The following is a 22,447-nucleotide window of genomic DNA, read 5'->3' as shown; positions in this document are numbered from 1 at the left end:
AAATTTAGATTATCTGAAAGGTTTAGAAGATACAGTCTCGGATCCATCCTTTTTACCAAATCAAATATCTTCTTAATTTCTTTGTGTATATTTTTCCAGTAATTTTTTGCTTTAATGCAATTCCACCAACAGTGTAAATATGTGCCAATATGAGTCTTACATTTCCATCAATTATAATTTTTATTTTTAAACATTTTGGCCAATTTAAAGGGCGTTAAATGCCATCTAAGCATCATTTTATAAACATTCTCTTTTAGAAGAACACATGGTGTATTTTTAATTCTTACTTGCCATATTTTTCCCCAAGATTCTAATTGAATTTGTGTGTCCAAATCCTTTGCCCATTTTATCATATATTCTTTAACTATTTCTTTTTCCAACTCCAAATTCCTGATTAATTTATATATTTTTGAAATTTGTTTCTTAGGATTTTTCAAAAAAATTTCTAATTCCGGTTCCATAGGGCCAAATCCCTTTTCTTTTAAGTCTAGTATAAAACGTTCCTTTAGTTGCCTGTATGTAAACCAATTACATATAAATCCTTCTTTATTCAATTCCTCTTGAGATTTTATAGTTACTCCTCCATCTTTTAATTTCAGTATATCCTTATATGTTACCCAGTATTCTCTCTTCAAAATTTCCCTTTTATGCAGTGCTTCGTTTGGAGAAGTGTACATTGGTAAATGGATACACCAGACCTTTTTGTATTTATTCCAAATTTTTAATAAATTTTTCCTTAAAATATGGTTATCGAAATATTTATCCACTTTTAATTTATCATAAAATAAGTATTCCAACAGTATCCAAAGAGCCTTATAATTCCTAACCTTGAATTACATTGCTATATAACAATTAACATGTGCAGATTTTGTGCATATCTGTGTCCCCATTTGTCCTCTTGCATTTCTTCCTTTTGGAGGGGGTGAGATGCATAAATGGCCAACATCATCCAAGGTCTTATTCAGCAAAAAGAGTACAAAAAAGGGCTTAAAATGCAACAAGATTACCATAATTTGAAATGTATTAAGTCATACACACATTACCATCTAAAGGGAAGAGGCCCATAATACGATTTCCATCCCAGTCAAAAAATTACTTAACTGCGCAACTGCTCTGACAGACTCAAATACTCTATCAATGATTCTTCCATATCCTCCTTTGCACCCAGTTTTAAAATCTAGCCTCAGCCTCTCCTGAACTTATCTGAGTCTTTCCGAACAAAAATGTTATAAGCACCAAGCTTTCCAAAGTCTCTGGGATATATCACAGTGATGCCTTAATGCCTTGTAAATATGTAAAATATATATTTTAGTGTTCATCTGGACACGTCCCGTGCTATTCATCCCGACTCTAAAACCCAATGGTTTATAAGTATAAAAGTTTCCATGAATTCTTTTTATAAAAGTCTGTTCAGGGAATATTGGGGCAAAAGTATTTATGGACAAGAAAATAATTGTTCATGCCAGGAAGGACCAGAAGTACAGAATGTGAGAGGACATGCGTAATTTTTGACTCAGGGATTAACAGCAGGATATGTCCAAACACGTATATACGTTTTGTTATTGATTCATAAAATGTTAGTGAAGCAAGAGAGTTTTTTTTTTAATACACAAACACACACTTTTTGGGAGGATACATCCGGAAATAGAGACTGAGTTAAGTTAAGGCCACTAGAGATGCATAGCCTATAAACTGCTAGAATGCCATCATGTATCTGGACACACCATGTATGTCCCCAAACAGCCTTAACCCTAGAACCTAGATGAGATATTTTCTGCCTGGCTTGTATAATAAATCAGGATACTGACAGAAATTTACAACACTAATTTCCTGTTTTAATAGCCAATGAATCATTTCTGATTCTTCTTAGAAGATGTCTGGAGGAAACTAATTTTTATAAAGCCAATGTAGTGAAGCGTGGATGTGCTGACTTCAGCTGGGGAAATGCATTCAAATTCCATCTCAGGAACAAACCTGATAGGTAGGCAGCTCACCACCTTTCACAATAACCTACCTTACAAGACTGAAATAATAAAAAGAAGAATAAATAACAATACATAGAATGTACAGTAGGTTTTCAGTATCTACTGGGGTTTGGTTCCAGGACTCTCACCCCCAAGTATATCAAAATCCATGGATGCACAAATCCCATTAAATAGAATGGAGCAGTAAAAGGCTGTCCCTTACAGAAAATGGCAAGATCAAAATTTGCTTTGGGGGATTTTTAAAAATATTTTCAAGTCATGGATGGTTGAATCCATGACCAACTATATTTACACAGCACATTATAGCAACTTGGTCCTACAACTAGAGTCCTGCAGGCAGTAGAGCCACTAACCTGGATTGCAGTTGTTACAGTCCAAAAAGTAACAACTGAGATCCTGCATCAGGGGACATAAAGGTTTCACAATTATGAAACAATGGCACATCTCCCTTCTGCGCTCTTGCAGAACTCATCTTCCCCATGTACCACTACCACCCCAACAGCCATTTAGTGACTGCTGAAAAGCCAGAAATGTCTGAATGGTGTCTGGCTATTTAACTATAGCCAAACCCGCATGATATTGTCATCTTCCAGGATGTCTAGCATGACCGAGTGTGCATGCAGTGGTTAAGAATTCTCACCAAGGAGCAAAGATAGCAATGGCTTAGAGAAACAAAGTAAAGGTTTTATTATAGGAACTTCATTCTAAAGATAGGAAAGTTACTTAGGGTGCTACATTCTAGGGAAAAGCTTAGAGGACTTTGAGAAGGAGAAGAGATGGAAGCATTCCTAAGAGCATCAGTTTACATCACAAAGGGTGCAGGATAGGTAGACAGGAGGAAGGACACTTTGGTTCACTTAAACTTTCTAACCCTATTACTACTGCTCAATGCTAAGCATTCTTCAGTTGTTGCACTTCCAACACAGAGCATGCTTTCATCATTGTGCATCTGGCTGTAGCCACATAGACACAAACTTCGCAGCTTTCCTCTACTTTTCACCAGCTACTTAATGGCCATGGAAGGGGGAGCAAGCATGAAAAAGCTGGGTTTTCAGGGAGGTTTTGTCACTGCATAGTAGAGGTAGTGAATTCCAACCTCTGCAATGATAAAAAAGAAGACAAAAAAAAGGCATGCATAACTTGGATGAAACACCTATGTTATGTCACCAATTAATGCCAACCAATGTTCCCAAGCTCTCAAAGGCTCTTGTGGCATCTTAGAGGCCAGCAAATGTGAGGTGGTGTCATATACAAATGTTTGCCACTTTATACAGTGCCAAATTCATGAGATAAACAGACAATCTTTGTAAATCCTTCCCTCTACATGTTGTGGCATTTGGTGAAACAGTCTTGATTTCTCTGTCTGTGAATCTTACACAGGCTTGACAGTGAGCACAAGAGAAGAACCATCTTGGGTCATAACAAAGGACAATTTGTTTTCATAGGAGTCAACCATATGCCTTGCAGGAAGAACCAAAACAGGATATGAAACCTCTCCCACTGTTGTCATGCTGGAAGTGGCAACAGCCATCATGAAAAAGATCTAGTGATAAAGTCCTCCACTATTTTGTCTAATCCCCCCTTTAAGGAAAACCACAAAAACCAATGGCAATTACATCTGGGATTGTCATATCCTATGTACATTAATGATGCACTCTGTGAATACATGTTTTCTTCAGTCTGTTGCAAATCTTCTGCTAATTAAAATGAGGAAGGAGATATATACATGATGTTTTCATATTAAGTAAGAACTCTTCCTTTCTGATTATCTCAACTCTCTTGGGAAAGACCAATCTGCTGTTATCATGCAATAAAAAATCCTATTTTTCTTTTATTGATCATCATTGCCCAAGCCAGGATGCTCCAGATGTACAGGGCATATATATCCCATCTGTGTGTATACTCACAAGGCTGCAGCAAGGCATTTCTAAGTAAGAGTTGTGTGTTCAATTGGACAGCCAATCCTGGTTTTTGAATACCTAGTAGAACCAAATGGCAATAATCTGTGAATAGTACTACAGTATTGCCACCCCAGTTTCAATGCCTTCTGTAAGTTACCACAAATAGAAAATTAAACTAATCTCCAATATATGTATTTTGCAATCTGCTTATTTTTTAAAAAACAATTTTTCTGGAAATTGGAAGTTTCCAATGTGGCTCTCACCACATGAGGCCCTATACAATGTCGATCCCAAAAGAGAAACAGTCTGGATAAAATACAGAGATTTAATTGATGAAAATCATGAAATTAAATCGTATGAGAGGATGAAGGAAGGAAAATGGAATATAGGATGTTTTTTATATAGACAGTTATATCAGAGATATCAGATAGATAAAAAAGAATGTGGTTTTTCAAGTTCCAATACGGAAATGGAAGAAATTATATGTCAATCAGAACAGAAAACTTTATCCAAAATATATAATAAGCTATTAGAATGGCATACCAAGGATGAGGTAATTAAAGAAGCCATGGTTAAATGGGCACAGATTTGTGGTAGAGTAATTGATTTAGATCAATGGGAGAGAGCGTGGAACAAAAGGTTAAAATACTCTATGTCACAATATGTAAAAGAGAATTACTATAAGATCCTATATAGGTGGCATCTGGCGCCAGACAAGATAGCCAAAATTTACAAATCGGGTAAGAGGAACTGTTGGAAGTGTCACAGAGAGATAGGCACTTATTTTCACCTATGGTGGTCCTGTAATAGAGCAAAATCGTTCTGGAAACAAATGCAAGATGAAGTTCATAACATTTTGGGGATTAAGTTAAATTTGAGACCTGAAATTTGGTTACTTTGTATGTTGGATGATGAGGTAGAAGTAAAATTCGGTAAAATCATTTTTTACATGTTAACAGCGGCGAGTTTAACCTATGCTAGATTTTGGAAAAGTGACAAGGAAATAGAAATGAATGATTGGCGTATAAAAATATATGAAATGATGGAAACAGATTTGTTATCATCTAAATTGAAGGATGAGGATAATACTAAATGGAGAATATGTTGGGAAAGAACATTGTGTTATATGGGGAAAATGTGGGGTAAAGTTGCAAACATGCTGTCTAATCGAGACATACCAATTTGAAAGCTTGATTTTTTTTTTTTACTTTTCAGAACATACGGATTTAATATTGTGACATTATAACGGTTTGGTATATGATTTATACTATTGATATAATAAGATGGTATGTAATTGAAATAAGCCTGAGAGATGAAAGGATAATCTTGAGGAGGATTTGGATTTTAAGTACAAAGAATAATGAATATAACTTTATGGAGAAATCCTGTTGACTTATAACCAGTGATGGAAACAGGTAGGTAATTTAGAGGGAGAAAACTAAGATTACTGTATATAGAAGAAGACCTCCCTTTAATACAGATCAGTAGCATATACTGTATTAGAAGCAAACATATAGTGTGGGAGGAAACTATTTAGAGCTTTATTTGTATGGATTACTAGAGTCACAAGAAAATTTAAGAAGATGGAAAAGGTAATAGAGATAGATGGAATTCCAATGGGAAAGGAAGTGTGTTGAAGAAACCATCACGAATTTAAATCCAAGAGATAAATAAAAGAAGGGATTAAGGGAATATTATAACAATGTTTGATGAGAAAATTGTGTATGATGTAATATATATATATATATATATATATATATATATATGTAAGAATTTTCAATAAAAAGGATTAAAAAAATTTTTTCTAAGCTTTGGTAAAAATTCTAGAGATTTTCTGCTTTGTAATTCAGGGATGTTATGGAGCTAGGGTTGATAATGAAAATTGCTATGATATTGATGTGTTTGACTGCATTAGCAGTTCTGTATTCACTTCCTTTTTTTTTTTTTTTTACAAAAGCACAAATCACTTTCAATACAATCTCGTGTTCTCCAAAATTTCACAAAAGAAAATCAGAACATGTGTGGCCCAGTGACATCAGAGTGCAGTCAAGATGGCAAAAGTTATGAATAAGGAAGAACACACCAAAGCAGCACTTTACTTTTGGCTCAGCCTAGTGGGAAGGGCAAGATTCCACCTCCTACTTTGATCTCCTACCATTTTGTTCACCCTCTTCTGGACATGCTCCAGCTTGTCAACATCCTTCATGAAGTGTGGTGCCCAGAACTAGATGCAGTATTCCAGGTGGGGTCTGACCAGCACAGAATAAAGTGGCATTATTACTTTCCTCAGTCTAGACACTATACCTCTATTGATGCGGTCTAGACTCATATTGGCTTTTTAGCTGCTGCATCACACTGTTCACTCATGTTCATCCTGTGGTCTACTCTCACATGTACTGTTGTCAAGCTAGGTGTCCCCCATCCTATATCTGTGCATTTTATTTATTTGTTTATTTATTTCCCTTAGCACCTTACATTTCTCCCTGTTGAAATTCATTTTCTTACAGTTTCTTTTAAAATGAATTAAGGTGCCATGATGGAGTGGAATAGTGGTAGGGAGGAATTAGAGAAAACTGGGAGCTGACAGGGCAGCTTTCTCTTCTGATACCACCAACTGCCTCTGCCTCCACCACAATGCTGCACATGTCCACAGAAAGTGCACTAGTTACGTGGCTTCATCTTATGGTGACCCTATCAGACTTATTCAAAATATTGCTTTTGCCTTCCTCTAAAGCAGTGTGGATTTCTGTAGCTGACCCTGAGTGCAAGTTTGAACTGTTGTCTTCCACAGTCCTAGTCCAACACTTAAACCACTATGCCATGTCGGCATGAGGTTGACATAACAGGCTTAGTGCACCAAGAAGATTCTGGACAAAAAAATTGCAAAAATCACATTGTTTCAGCTGAGCTGAGCTCTTGTAACATGTCTCACATGGCAAGTCGTGCATGTTTTTACATTTTCATCTTTCAGCTGTACCTGCAGATGGAAACAAAGTTAAGCAAAGAGATTTGATTATTACCATCATGTTCTGACATTGTGCAAAACCTCTTCCTTTTTTTATCTAAGTAGTTGTGAAAATGGCCATTCTGTGGCTGTTACTCAATGATGAATCCATCTCTCCTGGCTAATCAGAGGATGTTGTACCCAGTGAGTCAGAACAGAAAGAAGCAATCAACAGCTATATAAGCAGAGGATGAACAAAACACACAAAGCCCAGAAATATTGTATGGGCAAGGAAGACACCACTGGGATTGGCAGAATGAAGTACCTTTCGATTCTGCTCCTCAGCTTTGCATCGTGCACTTTTGCTGCACCTGTGGACCTAGTCAGAAATGATGTAGACATGAATTTTGTTAAGGTAAATATTCATTTTGAATTTCTCAAACATTCGCTAAAAGAAAATGCACTTTTCTGTGCTGTCATTTCCTTCTCTCTTTTTCCCATTTTAAAAAAATGTGGAAATTTTAAGATCCCAAATGCTTTTCTATGCCTAAATCATATATCAAATCTAGACCTAAGGGAAGTAGACTCATTGAATCAATAAATGTTGAGTTTAATATTCAGAAACTGAGACACTCACTTGATTGCAACTGGGACTAGCAATTGGATTTAGGTTTATTAATTGTATCCAATATTTCTTCCAAGATGATCAGGACAACATCTTGGAGTTCTGATGGTAGTCCGGTATGATTTTGCAGGCATGTATTTTGCTCTACTATCTCCCACAAAAACTTCAACTAATCTATTTGCATATCAATTTTGAAATTTTTATCTAGTCATGTCGATTTAGTACTTTTTTGCAGCATACATTTTTTAAAAGATTTTTTTAAATTGAGTTTGGTATTTATGTGTGACATTATTGTAAGGCACATATGATAGTGAGACTTTGCTGAGAACAAAAATCTATTATTAAGAGTGTATTAAGGTTGAGAGGAACTGCTGGACCTCTTACCCTTTCCCTCCACCACTCCCTTCTCCTTCTGTGTCATGTCTTTTTAGATTGTAAGCCTGAGGGCAGGGAACCGTCTAACTAAAAAGATTGCATGTACAGCGCTGTGTAAATTTACAGCGCTTCATAAATAAAGGTTAATAATAATAAAATATGGATGACATTCCTTCATGCATGTGTTTCAGTCCCCTACAGTGCACATGAACTCTGGAAATTGGAAAGGCTGGAAAACTCTATACTAGGGGAAATGACCTTTATTCTGTATCATCTTAATTAAGTAACTTCTCCTGGCTAGATCCCCTGAAATCTGTTACAAACACCATTTACTCATCATATGCTCTGATTGTCAGCAGAATGGACCTCTTTCTCTCCATGCAGCTGATGCCCAGTAAAACAGTAGGGGTTGGGGAGTTACAATTGTTCCAAGAGTGTCAAAATCCTGACTAAGTAGCCATTGTGAATATGAAACAGTTACAAATGAGTAAATCTAGGTAACTTTCACATTCATGAGCATTGCTTTGTGATACTATTGCCACAAGAAGTTACTTAGTTAGATATACAGTGGGCCCTTGGTATCAATTGGGGTTTGGTTCCAGGATCCTCTATGGATATCAAAATTTGTGGATGTGCAAGTCTCATTAAATACAGTGGCACAGTAAAATGGTGGCCGTGACATAAAATGAAAAAAATCAAGGACTGCTTTTTGGAATTTATATTTTTTGAATAATTTCAAGCCATGGATGGTTGAATCTATAGATAAAAAATCCATGGGTATTGAGGGATGGCAGTAGTTAACAGAGGCCCCATACAGACAGGCCAAAATAAAGCTGCTTCGGGACACTTTGAAGGTATGCTGTTTAAATGCTGCATGCGTCCTAAGAATCCAGAAGCCACACCAAAGCCACGATCTAGTCCTAAGGACTGGAGCACAGCTTTGGCACAGCTTCCGGACTCTTAGGACGCATGCAACATTTAAACAGCATACCTTCAAAGTGTCCTGAAGCAGCTTTATTTTGGCAGTCTGTATGGGGCCTAAGTAACTGATAAAGAATACAGACCTACAGTCTGTGGAATACCAGGTTCCTCTTACATTTAGGGAGATCAATAAATGGAGTTTCATTGAAAAGTTGAAAGCTGGGTATCACTAGTAGGCAAAGGGCAAGCTATATCTAAAACAGACCACCCAAAATTGAATCAGAGAATCATAGGCCCTTTACAAATGGGTCGTTTTGTACGTACTCCGTACATACTAGGGTTGCCTGGGGACGTCTCTTTCAGACTCCCCCAACCCTAGTACGTACAGCGTACATACAAAATGGCAGCGCCCATTCTACATGGGCGCCGCCATTACGACGTCACATCCGCGCAGCCTCCAAACAGAGCAGTGCGGATGTGATGTACTGGCGCCATGGAAGGGCGCTGGAAGGAGCTTCATTTTGGAGCTCCTTCTTGGTTTTGTGTCACTGGTGCAGCCTTTACATGGCTGTGCCAGCAACACAAAGGAGAAAGGGGCCGAGTGGCCCCTTTCTCCCTTTCCTTGCCACTGTTGGGGTGTCCTGAGGGGCTTCAAGCTCCAAGGACACCCCTTTCCAGGCCATGGGGAAGCGGCCTTTTGCCGCTTCCACGCAGCCTGGAAAAGCGGTGGATCAGGGCCTCAGGGCTGCCACTGTGGCAGCCCTGAGGCCCTGATCCATTGGGGAAAGGAGCAGGTACAGTCCGCCCCAAAGGGGCAGTCTATAAACCGCCATAGAACCAAAGAGTTGGAAGCGACCCCAAGGGTCATCCTGTCCAGTCCTGCAGGAATTCACAATAAAAGCATCCCCGACAGATGGCCATCCAGCCTCTGGTCATCCTGCATGAATGACATCCTCTCCTGCTTCTTTTCCTGGATCTTGCATCCATTGTTCCATGTTCTAGTATCTGGAGCAGCAGAAAATGAGCTTGCTCCATCCTCAGTGTGACACCCCTTCAAATACTTAAACAAAACCATCTCTTCTCCAGGCTAAACATACCCAGCTCCCTAAATCTGAGATTAAAGCAGAATTGTTTTATCACACTGCAAATGCTAGTACCACAGAAGCAGGAGAGGAGGTCATTCATGCAGGATGACCAGATGTCCTCCTTCCCCAGACTATGTCCTACATTCAGTCCTCTGTCCAGGAGGAATTTAAAAATGTCCTCCATTTGGAGCGCAATTAAGAAGCATGAATTTACACTTATATAAATTTTATTTTGTAATGTCCTACATTTTCTTAAATGTGCTACATTTGTAGTGCCTTGTCCTCTTTTGCGGTTATAACATCTGGTCTCTCTGCATTCATGAAGGTTTTGCATGAATGAAAAGAAACCCCTGTCAAACAATCTCCACTGAGATAACAACAGGAAGAGAAGTACCATGATGTGATAAGTCCCAGTGAAATATGATATTATCCAGCTGTTACTGTGATTTACTGCCTTTGTGTAATAAAGTCCTAACTGAAAGACATTTGTAGCATATGCTCTGCAGGCTGGTCTGTTTCATCAGACGCTTTGAGTCTAGTTGGAAAATACAGATTCCAAATATGTAGGGATAACACTTACATTTACTTTGTTTTTGCAATCCAAAGGTGTCATGTTCTCTTTGGTAATGCATATATGTTATCCCCTGCCAGAATTATTTAAATAACTACTACAGCTCCGAAGATGAGGCCATAGCACCCTTCTATTATGATGACAATGTCACTTTGGCTGAAAAGCTCAAGAAAATGCAGCAATTTTTTGGACTGGAAGTGACTGGGAATCCTGACAGTGAAACATTGGCAGTGATGAAGAAGCCCAGATGTGGGGTGCCAGATTTGGGAACCTTTACGCTCACTGATGGAAATCCCAAATGGAAGAGGACCAATATCACATACAGGTAAGAGTGGATTCTTCTCAGGAGGAAGAGGGTTAAGATACAATATGAAAATATAATACTTTTAATGTATAATGTTTATATGCACATGGGCCTAAACCCAACTCTTAATCCCAACTAATTTGCAGTTGGTGGTTCCCACATCTAGAGTTAGCATGGTGTAGTGGTTTGAGTGTTGCATACAGAAACCAGGGTTTGAATCCCTGCTCAGCCATGGAAACCCAATGGGTGACCCATTCTCTCAGCCTCAGAAGGCAAGGGCAAAGTCAGTCTGAACAAATTCAGCAAAAAAAAACACCACCCACGGTGTGTTCACTTTAGGGTTACCATAAGTCAGTAATCACTTGAAGGCATACAGCAGCAACAGACTCCTATGGCAGTGGGATGATGACAGACCTTTTAAGGAGTTATCCAAGGTTCTGATTTTATTTTTCAAATAAGCTTCAGCAGCTTCGATGGCTCCTTTCAAGTTCAAACTAAAATCCAGAGCAGAGTTACTTTCCAGTTAACACCGGAGCCTCCAGCCTCTACTGAGTAGACCTCAGTGACTCTATGGGTCTAATGTAATTAGTACTAATAATTTAATTTAGGCCTAAATTATTCACACTAACTTTTGCACCAAAACTGGGACTGTGCCCACATCGCAGGATGCTTCCTCCCTCTTCCCCACCTCACCATCTCCACCCCAGAAATAAAAGGCAAATGCACTGGCATTGGGTGTATCACCTGCCATGTCTCAGGAAGAAAAGGAAATGGATGCAAAAATGGCACTCAAAAAGAAGAAAGCATTCCTTTCCCTCCAGAAGCTGAAGTCTACTCCTAGAGGCTGTCTCTGTTATTCCAGGAAAAGGCTAGTTCAGAGTAGAGACTTCATCTGGTGCCATGGAGGCACAAGGATGCCATTCCTCTTAGTAGTGCCCTGTTGTCTTCCCTCTCACTAGAGGGTTCAGGGGGTGTGGAATGTACAGGGTGACATCCCAGGGTGTCTGGTGCACCCAGTAGGCCTGATGCTGATACTGGGAGAATAATATGTTTATTTTATTTTTATAAAAGAATGAGAAAAGGTGTTGGGGTTTCACTTATTCTTTTATTTTTATAAAAGAATGAGAAAAGGTGTTGGGGTTTCACTTACCTGGCAACTGTGCCAGACCCCAAACAGGCCCTCTGAAGGCCGCAACACTGCCTCCCTCCCAGACACCAAACAGATCCTCCAGAGTCTGACTGGGTGGCAGCCAGCAAACCAGGAGTCAAGGGAGCAGGGCAGAAGGAGAGAGGAAGGGCAGAGGAGTCCACTGCCTCCCCTAACCCTTTACAGGACCTGCACCGGGTGCACCAACCTCAGTGATGCCACTGCTCTTTCTAAAGCAACCAGGAGGGATGCCTATCTTTGGCAGCTTTCTGGTAGGTTTGATAGAGCAAGCAGTTGGGCCCAACTAGAGCAGAGAGAGAGGCTGAGCAGTCACTCCAGGGCCTCACTGCCTGAAGGACTCACCTCACCAACCCTTATAACAACATTGACTGGGTATTGAGAGAGATACTTAATGGGATTTTTTTCTGCCTGGTAAGAAAGGCTTAATAGGATATTCTGAATCATGTACTGAACTAAGTTTGCAGGCTTTGATTATTATAACTTAGGTCTGATTCTGGTTTCTACTAGTGAATCAGTGGGAATTTGGAAATGAGCACTTATATAAATTTCGGTGAGTCATTGAATTTACTCTAGCTGGAACTAACAATTAGGCTTAGGCAAGACATACATGTGGTGAACTTTAGCCAGCAAGGTATGGTGGTGTGAACATGGACTGATTCTGAAGACCAGGGTTCAGATTCCTGCTCAACTATGGAAACCCACTTGGTGACCTTAGGCAAGTCACACCCTCTCAGGCTCTGAGGAAGGCTAAGGCAAACCCCCTCTGAACAAATCTTTCAAAGAAAACTCCATATAAGGTCACCATACATTGGAAATGAGGGAGGAACACAAGAAGAAACAGAAGTAGTGCACACTTCTTTTTTTTAACTTCCAAAGCCCTACACAACTTAGTTCCCCCCTTAACTTTCAGCCCTTGTTTCTTTTTATCACCCCGCTTGGGATTTGTGTCCTAGAAATTCTAGGTTTCTCATTCAACCAAGGACATTATCAGACAAGGGAAATTGGAAGTACAGCATTCAATTGAGTTTCATCAACTTTTCAATGAAACTCAATTGAATGGGCGGCGTGCCCGTTGCGCCCCGCGTGCCGCCGTGCCGCTGCACCGCCATGCACGAGCCCCATTGTTTACAATGGGGCTTGAGCATAGGCGGAATTCGCCTTACGCAGCAGGATCTGGAACGGATCCCTGCGTAAGGCGAGGGCCCACTGTATAATCCAATGGCAATTCAAATGCAATTGTGGGGTTTGACATTATTGCGTGATAGACTACCACATGCAATTTCAAGCAATGGGAAGTCAGTCCTAACACAATCATGGAGTTTGACGTTATTGCATGAGAGGTGATCACACACAATTTTAGGCAATGGCAAGCTATTTTTGGGCAATGGGAAGTCAGTTTGAATGCAATTCGAATTCACGTAAATTCACTGAACTAGTGAATTCATGTGAATGCGTTCTGGCCCACTTTCTTTTCATTTGAAATTAAGAGAAATTCCTCTCATGTGATAAACTCCCAAGAGAGTCCTCTTCCTTGACTTGGTTTCCTCCCTTTTCACTCTCTGCTCTCTTGGAATTGCTGCCCTGAACATTTGTAGACTGCTCCTTCCCTGGTTACTTTTGAATCTCAATTGAAAACTTTCTTGTTTTCTAAAGCATTTGGAATTTTAATTTAATATTGTTTTATATGCTGCATATTTTGATTACAGTACATGTATTTCCCAGCTTGCTTTGTATTATAATATTGTTGTTGTATTTTATCTGGATAATTTGTTGTACAATTATGCTGTTTAGTTTTATATCTGTATTATTCCTTTTATTCCTTGTGTACAGATTTTAGATTGTACGCTTCTGGCAGGGCTCCCTGTTTTTAGTTGTTTTACAGGTAAAGCACCTTGTAGATCAGTGAGACTGTATAAATGATAATAACCATAATAATAGGCTTATGCACCTTGAATAAGCATTTGCTATTTTACCTCAGGCAGAATGTTTTTACTCAATTTTCTCATGTTTTTGTCATGTTTCCAATGAAAGAATTCTGAATTATACACCAGATATGCACCAATCTGATGTGGACAATGCAATCAAGAAAGCCTTGGAAGTCTGGAGCAATGCATCACCCCTGACCTTCAAAAGACTTTATGATGGCATAGCTGATATAATGATCTCTTTCGAAGTACGAGGTAACTGACTACACATAAAGATGAGAAGAATAATCAAAAATATTTTGAAAAGGACAAAAAATAATGGGTTTCTCAACCCTGAAAATGAAAAGCCTAGACGGGCAAATATATTTGTAGTTCAGGATTCATTCTGCATTAAAAATGCTGGGGTGTGTGTGTGTGTGTGTGTGTGTGTGCAGAAAATGGTATTTTCCCACAGAAAACCATGTTTTTTTTGCACAGAAAACTACTTTTCTTCACAGAAAATGCCTTTTTTCTGTCAAAATTTCAATTTTTGCACAGAATAAGTCTAAAACTGCCACAAGTTTTCAAAAGCTGTGCAGTTGTCAATGACTTTCTCACAGCAAGGACAAGTATGGTAAAATTATTTGTTCTTGCCTGCAAGAATGGAACTAACGAAGATTTACATCTTCATTATTGCACAACTCTAGAGCAAAGGTACTGCCAGCTGTTCTTTTTCTAGGCAAAGGGCTGTAACTTGATTGAACTTATTCACTCTTCTGTATTCAGACCACAGAGATAATTCTCCTTTTGATGGACCTAATGGGATTCTGGCACATGCCTTTCAACCAGGAGACAACATTGGTGGAGATGTCCATTTTGATGAAGAAGAATCATGGAGCAGCAAGGGCACTAGAGGTACATTTATCCAACTCTTAAGCAGAGCATGGAAACATCACTTTTTGGACTTCTGTTCCCAGACCTGTCCAGCCAACAAGGCCAGTGAGCCACTAATCCAAAGATTCTACTCACAAGTGCTGCAAAAGCTTTTACAACAATGATTCCCAAAGTGGGCGGTAAGCCACCTCTGGTGACGGTGGAAAGATCCAGGAGTGTGGTGAGGGAAAAGGAGGGCAGCAGGGGACTTTAGTTAAAGTATTAGTGTGCAAGAAAGACAAGGGGAGTCAATGGTCTTTAGAACCATGGTGGGATGAGGGTTGCATGAAATGTCTTTTCATGGTCCCTTAAATCCACCTCAAAGCCTCACTTTCTGAGGTGGCATCTCCCACTCTTCATGTGCTTGCGCAAGTTCACTCTATTCTCTTTCACTACTATTGGCAGGAAACCTTTGGGTGTAGTGCATCATTTCTGTGGCTTGGAATGGCACCATTTTAGGACAGACTGACTGACTGGAGAAGGCACGTGACAGTGGGAAAGAAGTGGTAGCAAAAGGAACTTTCAAATTTGAGACTCTGCTTAAGCTTTTGTGAGCTTTGCCAGGACTTGGCTAGCAGGTTGGCACTGCACGCCAACTTGCTCCTGCTTTTTTTCATTGGACAACCTGAGGGAAGATGTAGCAGAAGAAACAGTGTATGTGTGGGGGGAGGGAATACTTGAAACTTTGTGGGGAAGACATGTATCTGAGGAAGGAAAGGGAGGAATATTTGGGGTTGGTTCTTGAAAAGAGTCATTTACCTTGGAGCAACTCCTGTAGTAAAAATACCTCCATTTCCCTGTCTATGCCAGTCCCCAGTCCAAAGCATGTGGCATCTGTAAAGGAGCTTCTCCCTTTGCACCAGGTCACCTTGGGAGCAGCAACCAAGGAGCTAGCTGAGCAGCATCCAAGAGGCCTCTTGCATGCACTGGCCTTTGCCACAAGGCCAGAATGGCTGAGAGGCTTCTCAGTCATTGCTCAGTATCCTGCTCAGTTACTGCTCTGAGGGTGACCAGGTGCCAAGAGAGAGTGGAGCAATGACTGAGAAGCCTCTCACCTGCACCAGCCCTTACCACAAAGCTGGCATGGGTGAGAGGTTTCTTGGTCACTCCACAGCCAGCTGCTTGGTTGCTGCTCCCAAGGTGACTGGGTGGAAAGGGACCAGGGACCAAGATTGGTTGTTTTAAATATGCAGTAAAGAAGTAGATTTAATATCAACAAATTTGCATTGGGGTGTGTATGCTAGGATTGTCACCCAAGAGGGTCATATCTCCAAGATATTATGGAGGACCACTGTTTTACAAAGATGAAAGACACTCAAATCTTTCTGCACTGGAACATTCTGAATGGCTAGTAACTGAAGAGATTCTGATAGTTCCCAAATAAGAAAAAACATCTATTTTGTTAAAGTGAACTATAAACAACTGTGGGTTTATGATGGTCAGGCTTATATTTGTTATGGGTTTGATTGATTTTGAGTATCATAGATGCATTTTAATGCAAAGATAGAGCTGTGTTAGTCTAAAAAATCCGTATACAAAGGGATCTTGCAGCACCATTGCAACTAACTAAAAGACAGAAGTTGGTAGCATGAGCTTTTGTAGATTTGAGCCTTCTTCTTCAGATGCATGCCCCATTTCCATTATTAACTAGTCATGATTTGGGAGAGAGCAGGGAGAGGTTAAATTTGGTTAATGGTTAGAAAGTTAAATGTAGTTTAGTCTTTCATTGTGTCTAACATTTCCTAGATTGTGCTCTCAGGCATACAATGCCTCTGAACTGGAAACAAAGTGTGATCCATGGTTTGTATGCACCTTCAAACTCATTATTGTACCCCTGAGCTTCCCAGTTTAAAATTGGGGGGATTCATCCAAATTCATCCAAAATAAGCCAAACTGCCACAGAATGATACCAAAATGTAGTTTGGAAAAATGTTGCTTGCACATGTCCCCAAAACCTTCCAAACCCAAAGGAAAAGACAGCTGAAAACTATGCAAACTTGAAACTAAAAGTAACTTCTGGTCATTTCTGGGTCACTACAATTATGTACAGTCAACCCTCCACTTTTGCAGATTTGATTATTTGCAAATTTGATTAATATGTTCTCTCTAGGAATCTCTAGGTCCAGCCTGACTCTGCCAGAAGTTGACCTGGCTGGAAGCTGGAGGACCTAGAGATTTCTTTAAAAACCCACATCTTTAGGCATTTCTAGGTCCTCCAGTATGATTCTGTGGTCAATTTCTGGTGGATGATGTCTACAGAGTTGCATTGGAGGACATAGATATTCCTAGGGAGATGTTCCCTCAGGTAAATAATAATAATATTTTTATTTGCAGGTTTTCTACTTTCACGGGGGTCCCTTGCCCCTAACCCCAGCAAATGTGGAGGGTCCACAATACTTGTGGTCACAGGGGTGTTTGAAGTGAAAATTGGCCTCTGCTCTTAGTACAATTGCTCAGCCTCAGGTCCTTTTCACACTGCACAACGGCAGTACTATGATTCATTGTTTAATCTTGTTTTAAGGAGGGTATTATGTATATATGGATGTATTTTAACCTGTTGTACCCCGCTTTGATTGCCTGGCAAAAAGCGGGATAGAAATAAATATTTTATTTTATTTATTATTCCACTTAAACTATAATGGCTGCATCCTACAAAAACTGGGGATTTGCAATGCAGAAAAGGGCATTTAGAAATCTCTGACAGAGAGCTCTAGTGCTTCCTCAACCTGCAAACCCCAGGATTCCTCTGGATTCAACTGTTGCAGTTAAAGTGGAATAACAGTGTTATAACTGTGTAGTGTGTAAAAGAGCGTCTGGTGTAATCTGTGATTCACAGAAGCATATTAAAGTAGCAAATTTTGGTTTGATACTTGCTAACATAGGCCTGGGACAGACCGCCTGAAAAGGGCGGCCTGCCAGTGGCCTTTTTTCCAAACCACGCAGCTTCCTTCTGCAGGAAAAAGAACCTGAGAAAAGCGGGTTCTTTTAAAGCTGCAGGGGTGGAGTAACAAGTGCACCACTGGCACACTCATTATGTAAGTGCTGCATGGTGCTTAGGTAACAATGGCAGTGTCCTTGTATACAGGGCACTGCCCTTGTAATGGTGCCAGTCCGTACTAGGGTTAGGACCGTGCTGTTGCTGCACAGTCCCTAACCCAAGTATCGGCCCTTGTACGCCGCTTATTGGCAGTACATAGAATCATAGAGGTGGAAGAGACCACAGGGGTCATCCATTCCAACCTCTTGCCATGCAGGAAGACACAATCATATCTCTTTTTATTCCAAAATAAAACTTGAAGTCTGTTTCTTTTTTTTTTCCAGGCTACAACCTTTTTATTGTTGCAGCCCATGAGCTTGGACATTCTATGGGTCTGTCTCATTCTGACGATGCTGGGGCATTGATGTACCCTACCTACTCTTACACAGAACCTCATTTATTTAGGCTTCCTCAGGATGATATTGATGGAATCCAAGCCATCTATGGTAAGTGTAAGGAGGGAAATGAAGCATCAGTCTGACTAAAGTGTCTTGTAGTATAAACAAATATCTTCATCCCATGGAGCAAACTAGAGTACAACCCACTGGTATTGTACACAGCTCCCTTAGGCCTAAATTCTATTGTTAGTCCAAACAAGAGTAGATCCACTAGAATAGTTGCAACTTGATAAGTCAACATACAGTATTTGTAAACTTTGTTGATTTCATGAGTCTAATCCAGTTGACTGTACTTGTGACAGGACTGGGGCCATGCATTTCACCTGTATTTTGGGAAGGTGAATTCTCTGATCAACTGTCCCTATCAGACCAATACATTGCCCACATTCTCATGTTGAAAATAGTCTTAAATGGCTAAAGAGCAAATGGCTTCATTATTATTTCCACTGAAGCAATAAGGTTTTCCCCCTCATGGAACTGTGCTCTCTTGAACAATTAAACCATGATCTGCCATACATGATTGCTTTACATTATCCACTTGATGCATGGCTTCATTGACTTTTTCATCATTTTAGGAAAATTAGATAACCCAGTACAACCAACTGGACCCACAACACCAAAGGCTTGTGATCCCAGGACCACTTTTGATGCTGTTGCCAGCATACGTGGAGAAATGATGTTCTTTAAGGGCAGGTAAATGACTTGGTAAAAATTATAAAAACACCTGTTTGGACAACATCTCTTCTAAACGGGGCTTGAATCAGAGGTAATTTTCAGATGAGGCTATTATCTGCCTTTGGCTCGATTTCAATGGTGTCACAAGTCAGCTCAGTTTACAGGTTGAAATTAAGTGGATTTTGTTGGATGGCTTCCCTTAAGGAGGCATATTTGTGGTTTTCCTATTAAAGTGTGGGTGGGCATGCTCTAGGACTCAGCTTCAAAGGAGGTCTGGACATCAGTATTGCACTGCCATGGCCAACATTTTGGAAAGATGAAGGTTTTGGTCATCTAAGGGAAGATGAGGATTCTACCATTTTGGAGTTGGGGAAAAGCACTCCAAAAAAGCTATTTAAAGGTGATTTTCCAGCTTTCAAATGAGTTTCTTGCTCCCATCACCCCCAGCCACCAATGTCCTCGGTGGCTATGAATGAATAGAGTTGTAGTATAGCTCATCTGCAGGGTGCCAGGTTGAAGACAATTGGTTCCTAGTGGCTGTCAACAGTTCTCCAAGATTTGAGAAAATATTTTTTTTATCTAAAGATATCAGAAACAGAATCTGGGACCTTTCTGGAGCTCTAGCGTTGAACCAAGTCTTTTCCTCAACACCATATGTCAGCACCCTTGCCTAACATATGGTGCCTAACATATGACAAACCTTGTAACAAGACCCTTATATTTTAAAATTAGGCAGTTCTGGCGTAAACACCCACAACTGGATTTAGAGCTCTATTTCATTGCCCTCTTCTGGCCAAATCTTCCATCTCGTATTGAAGCTGCCTATGAAAATTATGAAAAAGACCAACTGGTTCTTTTTAAAGGTGAGTAGTGAATTCTTCATAAAATTCTTTTGGATTCTTCATAAAATTTTGGATTTTGGTTTCTTCAGTTTTGGATGCTTCATTCTTGGCACTAAAATTCTTGGGACTACTTTACAATACATAACAGGCAATAAACAATTTGCACAGTATTCTAAGTAGTGGCTCACATACAGAAGCAGCATATGCATATTATGTCTCTATTGTCCTGTCTCTCTTTGTAATGAATAACTTTGCATTTACAAGCCCCTAAAAAAATTGTACCACATCAGTATTTTTAAATTTTTTTAATTAATTTATGTTTGTTTTTAACTTCTATGCAGGAAACCAATACTGGGTTCTAAATGGTTATGATATCCAATATGGCTACCCAAAGAGTATCTACCATCTGGGCTTCCCCAAAACTGTGAAGAAAATTGATGCCGCATTCAGTGATCCAGAATCAGGGAAAACATATTTCTTTGTTGGTAACAAGTACTGGAGGTATGGTGGAAAGCTCTGCAGTTGTAATACATCCTTTGCACTGATGACTTTTTAAAAAAAACCTTCATGTGACAATGTGTTGTCTTTCTTCAGGTATGATGAAATCAGACAAACCATGGAAGCAGGTTATCCCAAAAATATAGCCCAAACTTTTAAAGGAGTTGGCCCCAAAATTGATGCTGCTTTACAGCATGATGGTAAGCAAAGAAATCCAATTGTTATTTTAATCAGAATTATTAGGGAATTAGTTATTCAATTTAAAAAGATAACATTTTTTAACTAGTGTCATTCAGTGCAATTGTAAATAATGTTCATAGAAACTGTACATAATATTAACATGCATATTTCTAATTAGCAAAGCAGTGGAGAATTTAAGGAACACGGGAATATAGAAGGAACAATCTGGAGGAACCTTTTTGAAAGGTTTCTTCCTCCTCCAATGGTAATGTTCAAAGGCATTGGAGCAAGAGAGTAACTAGTTAGTACATAAATAGTTAGGTGTTGAATTTAATCCTCCCTTTCTCCATCTAATAAAGGGAAAGCTCATTCTAACAGAGGTCTAAACTAATAATTTGCAGTGAAATGAGACAGAGGATTGCATGAGATCAAGAGCTGCATACAAGTGTCGATTGCTTTTGTTGTTGCATGTTTTCAAGTCATTTCTGGCTTATGGTGATCCTATCACAAGATTTTCTTGGAAAATTTGTTCAGAGAGGATTAACTATTGCCTTCCTCTGAAGCTGTGAGAGTGTTACTTACCCAAGGTCTTCCAGTAAGTTTCAAGTGGTGGATTGAACCTTGGTATCCAGGAATCCTAGCCTAAGACTCAGTTGGTTGCTTACCCTTGCTCTTAGACCTTGGTTATCAGGTGAAAGCCTTGAAAATGATCTATTCTAGAACTCTCTGTTTAAAAGTAATGGCTAATAACATTTTAACTGTTAAAATAAAATATTAATAGTAATCATACATTATTTCATTTACACTAATTTATTTCTTTGTTTTTAGGGTATGTCTACTTCTTCCAGGGGACAAAGGTACTCCAGTTCAACCCTAACAGTCGACGTGTTCAGTCAGTTCAAAGAAGCAATACCTGGCTGAACTGTTAAAACATTTAGTCAGTGCTTCCCAGCAATAGCTCGTGGCTTCCATTCAATGGGATGATGCATCCATTCTCAATCACACCAAATTTTGATAGAGCTCTCCAAGGGTTTGAAATTTTAATTGTATTTTTAAAGCTATTTTATCTGTGAGCTCCCTGTCTGGGAGAAAGGTGCCATAGAAATGAAATGGAACGAATAAATAAATATAAAATAAATAAGGTGCTGAACCATATTTCAAAAAATAGGTTGAGCACCATGGATAATACCAAGTTTGGAATTAACCTTGGAAAAGATTCATCATCCCTCTGACATAGGAACTATCAGCTACATTTGGTGCTATTTGTTTATGACTCTGTATTCCCATTGGCCTTAATCCTGATGCAAAGACAGCATTGTGTATTTCATCAAGTTTTATTGAGAATTCAGCATTATTATTTTTATTTTGTCATCAAACAAAATGGCTCCAGTGTGCTTTAGCTTGCTTATGTACTTCAACAGGTTTGATTCTGCCTCTTCTATAAAGTGCTTTTTGTGGAAGAGCTGTGTGTGTTTCTGTTTGCAATAACTCCAAAGAACACTGTGAACAAAACACTGAATAGTTGTGTGTTGCATTGACAATAATTGCTGACTAGATGCAACCATTGCAACATTTCATTCCATAAGCAACTATGAAAAAGTGAAAGGAAGTTGAAACTTTGGTCATGTGTTGTCCTGGTTTCACACATCTCCCTTCTTTCTTATCATTATTTTATTGTACTACAATACAATATTGTACTACATTGAAATACATATTTTATTGTATTCACAGTCAATGGTGTCTTGTAAAATTAAAGAAAACAGGCCCATATATGTATTTGGTTCCTGTTGAGAAAATAGACAACTAACACAGGACATTAAAAAAAAAAGATTGTGAAAATTCATTTGTGCAAAAATCCTTGAGTTTACACGCAGGGGAGAAAATGTGCATAAAACTATTTTGTGTAAAATACAAGGTCTAGATTGAGAAAATGTTAGGGTTTTGTATAAAAATATATTTTAGGCAAGCAAAGTATTGCATGAAAAATGTCCCAAATTATGAGGAAAATTCCAAAGAATTTTCAGACATACTCATAATTTCCCCCCCCCAAAAAAAGGGGGGATTGAAACTACTCATTCTTTGTGTGCAATAGTAAAATACA

At 39.2% G+C, this 22,447-nt stretch overlaps 1 protein-coding gene across 1 annotated transcript; it reads left to right on the top strand.

The window, feature by feature from the left end:
* The first annotated feature begins 7,109 nt into the window (after window positions 1–7,109).
* LOC121927281 (interstitial collagenase-like) lies at window positions 7,110–22,153 on the top strand. The gene is made up of 10 exons (XM_042460999.1): window positions 7,110–7,245; window positions 10,488–10,732; window positions 13,911–14,059; window positions 14,570–14,698; window positions 18,038–18,199; window positions 18,727–18,844; window positions 19,559–19,689; window positions 20,010–20,169; window positions 20,263–20,366; window positions 21,175–22,153. The coding sequence occupies exons 1-10, from the start codon at window positions 7,114–7,116 to the stop codon at window positions 21,273–21,275; spliced, it is 1,431 nt and encodes a 476-aa protein (XP_042316933.1). The 5' UTR covers window positions 7,110–7,113; the 3' UTR covers window positions 21,276–22,153.
* Window positions 22,154–22,447: the final 294 nt, after the last annotated feature.

The sequence above is a fragment of the Sceloporus undulatus genome, chromosome 3 (assembly GCF_019175285.1).
Source record: "Sceloporus undulatus isolate JIND9_A2432 ecotype Alabama chromosome 3, SceUnd_v1.1, whole genome shotgun sequence".
Lineage (NCBI taxonomy): Eukaryota > Metazoa > Chordata > Lepidosauria > Squamata > Phrynosomatidae > Sceloporus > Sceloporus undulatus.
The sequence above is the reverse complement of the archived record's forward strand: the minus strand, read 5'-3'. Positions and strand labels throughout refer to the sequence as shown.